General features: G+C 43.5%; 1 protein-coding gene across 1 annotated transcript in view; it reads right to left on the minus strand.

The window, feature by feature from the left end:
* Positions 1-5,408, minus strand: part of KCNK5 (potassium two pore domain channel subfamily K member 5) — a 30,992-nt gene extending 25,584 nt beyond the window's left edge. Inside the window, exon 1 of the mRNA XM_054162420.1 lies at positions 5,023-5,408. Coding sequence (XP_054018395.1) covers positions 5,023-5,208 — 186 coding nt within the window. The 5' untranslated portion in view covers positions 5,209-5,408. The remainder of the gene's footprint in view (positions 1-5,022) is intronic.
* Between the last annotated feature and the right edge of the window lie 2,591 nt (positions 5,409-7,999).

Here is a 7,999-nt window from a genome sequence, read left to right on the forward strand (position 1 = left end):
AGTGATGCAGTGGCAATATCTGTAACTCAGTCTCAGATGCCAGGGTGAATACAGAAGGCTTGACAGAGGTCCTATATTTTCATTTCAGTTCATCCCTGCTAAGCTTAGTGCATGCATAATTAAATATATACATTTGAAAAAATTGAGCAAGATCTCAGGCATAAGGATTAATTTGCACTGACAAGGTATTAGCTGTAGCTGTTATCCACTTTACAGTTAAAGATTTTCTGTTGGCCATCACTTTTCCTTGTCTGATCGCTGCTCAGCTTGACTTTGTTCAGCCCATGCAAAAGTCTTAGTCTTGAAAGGAACAGCTCATCTGACATTCCAACTACAGAACTGAGTCTCATACATTAAGAGAAGAACGATGAAAAATATGCTCCTATTTATGGTGGGAAAAGTCACTCTACAAAATATAAACAAAAGTCATAATTTCTTCATTAAATGTTGAACACACAAAAATCATTCAAAACCTAGCTCAGTTTTTGTAGACTCAAGAGTATTTCACACAGATTTAAACTCTGAGGTAGGCACTTGGGAGCAAAGCATTGTGGAAAACTGTGCTCAGAGTCAGAGAGCGTTTCTGAAGTTTCATAATAAAACTGACAAACTCCAAGAATAAACAAATATGAAAACAAACTTCAGCATCCTCAAACACAAAACAAAATCCTGTAAAAGCACCTGTCAGTATGTGAGTAGAGAAGACATACTGGCTTTAAAAAAGAGGGGAGAAACTACTATTAAGCCACTTGACTTTTATTTCCATTAGCATAAACCTTCTGTGTGGCACGTATACCCAGCAGAAGCTCTCCTTAAAAATCTTACAAATATTTGTTCACAGCACTGGGCTTTAAATCTAAACATTTAGGTTTCTAAAGTTATCTCTCAGGCCTGTTAAAAGTTTTGTATGGTTTTCAAATAAAGATCTCAATTATTTGTCCTCATACTCAGTATGTTCGTCTGCTTCTCCTAAATAGAGCCAGCAGTTTCTAAACTTTATTGCTGTTTTTAAAGTAGACAATTTCACTCATCTTCAGGTTTTTCCCCTTTCTTTTCACCAACCTTGATGTTTATCAATAGGAAACATTTAATTTTTTTATGGCATTCGAGGGCCAGAAAGAGAGATTTCCCAGTAAATACAATGCAGATGAGTGTTGGCTAACCTTTAGTTCCTGCAAATAGGGACATGAGGGTCAAGAGGGCTCCTCCTTGCATGAATAGCTCCTTTATCATTAAGCTGATGTTTCACAATCGGGATGGAGCAATAAAGAGTAAAAGTAAGGAACTGGAGAAGAGGGAAATGAATTAATTGGCTTATATTGGCTTCTGTCACCAAAACTCATTCCTGCAGCAGAGTAGGCAAAGGTATTACCCTACAGAGTCTCAGGACTTCTGGCCACAGCAGTAAATGGCAAGGACAAGACATAGACTTTTTAAACCAACAGACAGAGACATCATACTATTCTAATTTCAATAAATACAGCACTTGTATCACTATTACAAATGTTTATTTTTGCAGATATTCCATAGCATGGAGATATTTCTAGTCAAAGGTTACTGTACATAGGGGGTGAGGCTGCATAGTTCATGTCAATACATCATTAGGGCCAAGTACCTTTGGAGGGCTACACAAATTGTCATGTGAAGCACTTCAGACACATTTTCATCTGAGCAATCAGCTTTACTCAGAAGACCACAGGCACACAGCAACCACCCTATACAATATCCAGAGTGAGTCACTTTTTAAGTCAGTGTGTATGTAGCATTGGTCCAAAAAGAGTTTAAAGTACTTTCTTTAGCACATAGTTATGATAAATTATACGATACCTAAAATGATCAAAAGGAAATGGATTCTTCATGTGAGAGACTTCTAAAAGGTTTTTAAAAGAAGTTTAATTTTAGGCATTTCTCGGTTAGGATTAGGGAAAATGCTTTCCTTTCAGCATATCTTACAATACTCAGCTTTTGAGTTTTCTGAATATGTTAAATGCATATAGGTCAGTATTTATTGCAATTTATTTCTACTGTAACATGTTGTAAAAACCTTTTTGTAAACTTCAGGCAGTATTTAACCTAATACAGCCCACTTAATAATCACTAAACTATTGGTACAGAGATACTTGCCTGTATGTGAATTGGAAGTCTGTTGATAACCTACTTGCGTTTTAAGTGGTTAAGATCACACTACAGATCTACCTTTGCAGCCATTCCACACAGTTTCCATTTCACACACAGCTAATGTTAGGCTCAGATGAGCTAACCTGACTGGGGAAGAAGGGCAGAAGAGAACTAGTTTCTGAGTAAGTCCTTATCACCTTTCAGAGTTGTTCTGGAAACAAAATCAGTATTGTTAGCCCAAGTTGAACATTTCATAGCATCCTTGCATTTACTGACAACCATGTAAAATTCTATAGGTGATTATACTGTTTGAAGAACTTCACCCACTGTGTTTTAAATGGGGATATTAAAAAGAATATCAGCAAAGTAACAGCAAAGATCAATATAGGTTTGTAGAGTCACATGAGTGCCAGCGAGGACTGAAAGCAGAGTGAGAGAAAAGGCTTTATGATGAAGACTGAAGGCCGTTTAAAAAAGATACAAGAACAGAGACACAAGTCATATAAAATCCCAAGAACAAGTTCAGGGAGTCCACGGAAGAGGCTAGAGGAGGATGCTCGGGAACAAAACAGAGGCAATGTTTTGGCGGGGGTGGGGGTGGGGCGCGGGGGCAGGAAATGCACGTTTTCAAATCAACAACATTCTGGCTGGGAAGAGACTAAAACAGACGCTAGTAGCATTGCAAAGATTCAGCAGAACCCAACAGAGGCAGCAAGGATAGTGGCTGAGAAAGGACAACCACAATGCCTATTTCTGATATACTTCACAGCTTACTCAGGATGAGTTCCTGATGTCATTACATGATTCCTCTACACCCCAGAGAGCTTCAGTTAGGCTAGACTTCCCCCTGCCATCCTCTTCTGTAAGAAATACCACTCCCCTTCTTCCCATCACTTCTCACATGTAAGTTGAATAAGAAAAAAAAAAAAAAAAAACCAAGTCTGAGAGAAAGTGGGCAGTGAAGTTTCCAGTTACCAGCAAGAGTGAAATTAGAGCAAGGCAAGACTTCAATTTTAGCTAACCTGAATTTAAGACAACAGAATATAAGGAATCATCAGACCAGCAAGACTCAACACAGAAATGAAAGCATAATTGAAAGTAGCAGAGGCAAAAGTGTAATCACATGAACTTGAGAATATCATCAGGAGCTACCACACGCTGAAACAGGGAGACCCTCCACATTGTGATGCAGAGAGATATTCAAACCAAATATTTTCATCTGGCCACTGTTCACATAACAGTACTTTTTTTCCCCTCACTGCCCTGCACCCATCTCCATCCTACAGTGTGCTCTGTCAAACAATCCATTCTAACGCACTGCCCAATAATTTTATACTTGTTCTTTTGTATTTTACGTAATGATCTTTCTGACACTTGAGAACTGTGATGAGGATCGTGAGGAAAAAAAGCCAGCAACATGAGTTTCATCCTAAATTGAGGCAGGATCTAGATTCTCCATTAGTTTGGTATTAAGTTTAGCATGCCAAGCTTAACATACCCTCTTGAGGATGTTCAAAAAGGTTTGGGGTTTAACCTAGAATAAGATTTCAGTATGATTTGAGAACAGCAAAAGCCTACTTAAAAAACCCCCACAACCTATGTCTTTCATTTTCCAACATCCCTTTATACTTTCAGGCCTCCACTCACCCATCCTTTCACTGTATACCACAAAAACACATTTAATAAGGGACTAAAATAGTAACAATCAGGACACTGCCACCAAAAAGCTCTGCTATCTGAAACAGACAGAAAGCAGCCACCAACTGAAGTAGAATTTAAACCACAAACTTTTAGGATCAAGAATGATATCCTCTTCTAAGCTCACACAGTATCAATTACACCAACAGAACTAATGAACCATTTCCCCAGTCTTTCATATTTTAGATTACCCTTAGTAAATTTGAAAATAATTGTTAAGAAAACAAATCTAAACCATAATGACCAGAAGATCTAGTTAATATAAACAATTCTGAAATAATGTCCCAAGTTATTCATTCCAACCACTTAAGCCCCACACATCTTGGGGAGCTATTTTCCATGGTTCACCATCACTTGCCACCATATTTTAATGGATACCACATCTATAAAATGTTACTAACCCGATTTATACTGCTCTATGATTTAACACATGCTATTTATTAATAATTAGTTTTGAAGTGGAATTCTGCCAGATAAGCGAGATAGGACGATTATCAACTCCTTATGGCTTGGGCAGAAGTCATTCTCCTGAAGTAAAAAAATAACAGCACAGGAGCTGCAAAGGTCCGTGCGAGGCATTGAGCCTTTTCCCCCAGTTACCCCAGCTGACCTCCGGGACCTGTACTCGGACACTCAGACACGTTTTCCTCACAACGACAGCGTTCAGTACCAAATAAATAAATAAAAGGAAATCAGATCGAACAGAAGAGGATCAAGACGCTTGGCATCACCTTCCCTTCTTCCTCACAACACAGCATCTACTGAGGCAGAAGAAAACACTCCGGCTGCTAAAACAAGAGCCGCATTCACAGCTCCTGGGTTTAGCAGCAGATGGGCTTGCGTGAACTCCTCCAAATCCCAGGACCAGCCGGCTAAAACCAAAATTAACCCCGAGCTCTTTTACCATCTCGGGGAGAAAGAAAAAGAAACGTTTAATCCCTCTGTCATTAAGCAGCTAGGAATGGTTGAGAGCTTTCCTGGCGCTCCCGCTCGAGGGACAGTTAGTTGGCACCGGGCTTTGCGAGGATGCAGCCACGGGGTTGGGCTTTCCCGGGTTGCTGCCTGGCTCTCCAGCCCGGCAGCGCTGCTCCCGCCTAAAGGCGCGGTATTTTCCGCTCCGGGCCGCCCGGCAGCACCTGCTGCCGCCGCCCGCCGCCACCACCACCGCCGCCCAGCACCCCTTGGCCTCGGCGGCGCCCGCTGTACCTGCAGGATCTTGTCGAGCCCCTCCTGGCCCAGGCAAGGGAACTGCTTGAGTAGCTCCGTCTTCTGCCGCTTGTAGTCGTCGGTAGCCGAGCGCCAGTGCGGCTCCTCCAGCACCTCGAAGATCGCCGCCCCAATGGACAGGTAGAAGATGATGGCCGAGGTCAGCAAGGGTCCTCTGTCCACCATAGTGCCGGCGGGAGGGCGGGCGGGCGGAGCGCGGCAGGCGGGCCGGGGAGGCAGCCCCGCGCCGCAGCTGTGAGTGCCTGATGCCGCCCTGTCTCTCCTCTGACACCTCTGCCTTCCTCCCGCCGTCCACCGTACCTCCTCTTCTGGCCTCTGCCGCGTTCCCTTAGAGTCTTCCACACACTCCCCTCCCACTCTCTCCTCCTCCCTCTTTCTTCCCTCCTCTGCTCCGCTCCACTCCCCCGGCTGCCTCCTTCCCCCAGTTTTCTCCCCTCCCTCCTCAGCAGCTCTTTGAATTTGGTGCCCTCCCGCTTCCTCCCCTCGCCCGCTCGCGCATGCGGCTCTAGGGCCGAGAGAAAGGCCGGCGGGTTGCCTCCGGGGTGCTGCCGGACCTCCTGCGGGCTGGCCCGGCCCTGGTGAGGGGCGGACGGCCTCCGCGGGACAGGAGAGCGGTGGTTGGCTCTGACCGTCGCTCGCCTGTGAGGGGCCGCCGCGGGGGACGGGAGAGAGGCCGCGACCTCTCTTCCCCTCCTCTCCCGCCCTGCCTGCGCGGCCGTTGGGAGCGGGTGTGGGGGTCGCTGAGGTGAACGCGCTCCGAGGCGCCTTCCCCCTTGAACAGGGCTGAGCCCTGCGCTCGCAGCCGTGGGTTTTGTTTTGGTTTAGTTTATTTCCCCCGTATTTTTTCTTGAGCCATGTAAATAAAGGGGCAAAGTCCCTCAATTATATTTTAGGTTTTCTTTTGTGCGGCTAGGTCCAGCGGAGTTCCTTGTTTTGGACGCTGAAAAGCAGCGAAACGAGAGCTGCGCCTTTCCTGGATCCAGCAAAGTGTGGGGAGGAAGGTGAACAGAACCTCTGTGGACAGAAGATGGGGGGCCTCTCGCCAGTTTTCACCCTTTCTCCAAGATGCTCGTGTTTACAGTACAAATGCTCACCAGGAGCTGTATCTCCGTTTCTTCGTGTGTTGTGTGCGTTCAATGAATGTTCCTATCTACATCACCGTACCAAACTCTCTTAGTGATGGAGAGACCCCAGTTAGTGATTTTTCATGAGATGCTCAATATCCACGTTCCTCCACATTCACATTTAAAGGCAGAAGGAAGACAACTGGTTTTGAATGAAATGAGGCTAAATGGGTCAGGGAAAGAGCAAGGCAGGGAGAGGAGATAGCTGTCTGTTATGCACTCTGGCAAAGCGCTCATGGACATAGTATGTCTTAAAAATACTGTTTTTTCTGAGAGTAACTTTACTTTCCGCCCCTACCCCAACAAGAGAAAAACACGCAAGAATGCAGAGCTGTCTGTATCAACTGCATCAGCACTAGGGATTTTTGGGATGTATAGGTGTGTCAGCTGGAGTCCACACAGCAAAAGGCTGAGATAAGCCAGCTGAAATTTCTCACGTGGATATAGTTGAAATGGGAGGAGGGAACATGGGAAAGAGGATGGAAACAAGTAGAAAATACATAACACGGTATGACAAAACATAAAGGAGAACGTGTGAAAGACAAGGGAGCATGCCTTGGTTAGCAGGTATCCACAGACAGCTCTATCTGTAGAGCTTTGAATCATGCCCAGTGGATTCCCTTATGAGATTGCCCACAGAAAATGGCATAACTGGTTCTTCCTAATAACCTGTATATAGTACTCAGAGAAAATACATCTGCAAGAGGCTCCTGGCAGCCTAAAAGCAGGACTGTAGAAGCCACAAAATCCACAAGCTTGTTATGTGATCAGCATCACTGTCTTTGCACGGGCTTCCCCAGTTATATAAAGGAAACATTAAGAAGAGGAAGGGATTGCCAAAACTTAGTAATGAAATACCTTTTTAAAAGGCATTTATATGTGTTAGGAGTCAGGTAGAAGGCATCATAATAAACATCTTAAAAATGAGTGTCGACTACAGTAACTTTTTTTTTTAAGGACAAAATAGGGGCTATTTCATGAAGTTGTAAGGCAAAACTTTTAATTCAAAGGAAAATAAGAATTTCAGGAAGCATAATTACTACTTGAAAATTATTCCCAGGTGTTATCACTTGGCCCATGATCTTTGCAAAACTTGAAAAGTCATTGGCCACATAATGTGAGCATCCATCTTTGCCTCACTTACTAACAAACCTTACAGTTTTTAACTCTAATTATGTAAATACTTAAGGCAAGTGTTTTGGAAGAACTCTTCTTACAGGCAAACTATGGTAAAATTTTCCTTTTGTTGCTCCCACAGCTTTTTCTGAGACACCTGCAAATGGTTAGATTACTCCAACAGCAGCATCAGTAGCCTGACACATTATAGCAGTATTATACTTGTGTGTTCCTGACCCTGAACATCTGTGCTTTGTAACTTGAAAGTATTTGATTAAGTTTTGAAAAGGTACTCTTCTCCATCTGTCGTGGAAGTCTCTAAAAGCCCATTTGTACCCTTGAAACACTACCGTAAGTGCGCAATGCACAAGGAACATCAGGAATAACCCTGAACCAACTGCAATTACAAAGCAAAAGCACTTTCAGATTTTTTTTTTTTTTAAAGGAAGTTTGTTTGCAATTTTGATTCAGCTTCTGCTTGCCACTCTAAACTCCCAGTCACTGATTGCATAATTAGTGCTCTCAGTAACTAAGTCAGTCAGTGTTTAAAAACAAACAAACCTGAAAATCACATACTGTTTTCCCTGTGTTGAAATGCTATTGCACTTGTTTGACTGTCTCCTTGTGTTTCACTGAGTTTAAAAGAGGTGAGCCTGGTAAGGAATGCCATCTAGAAGGAGTTTATTCCCTCAGGAGCTATAGCCTACAAGTAGAGG

Source organism: Dryobates pubescens, chromosome 6 (genome assembly GCF_014839835.1).
Source record: "Dryobates pubescens isolate bDryPub1 chromosome 6, bDryPub1.pri, whole genome shotgun sequence".
Classification (NCBI taxonomy): domain Eukaryota; kingdom Metazoa; phylum Chordata; class Aves; order Piciformes; family Picidae; genus Dryobates; species Dryobates pubescens.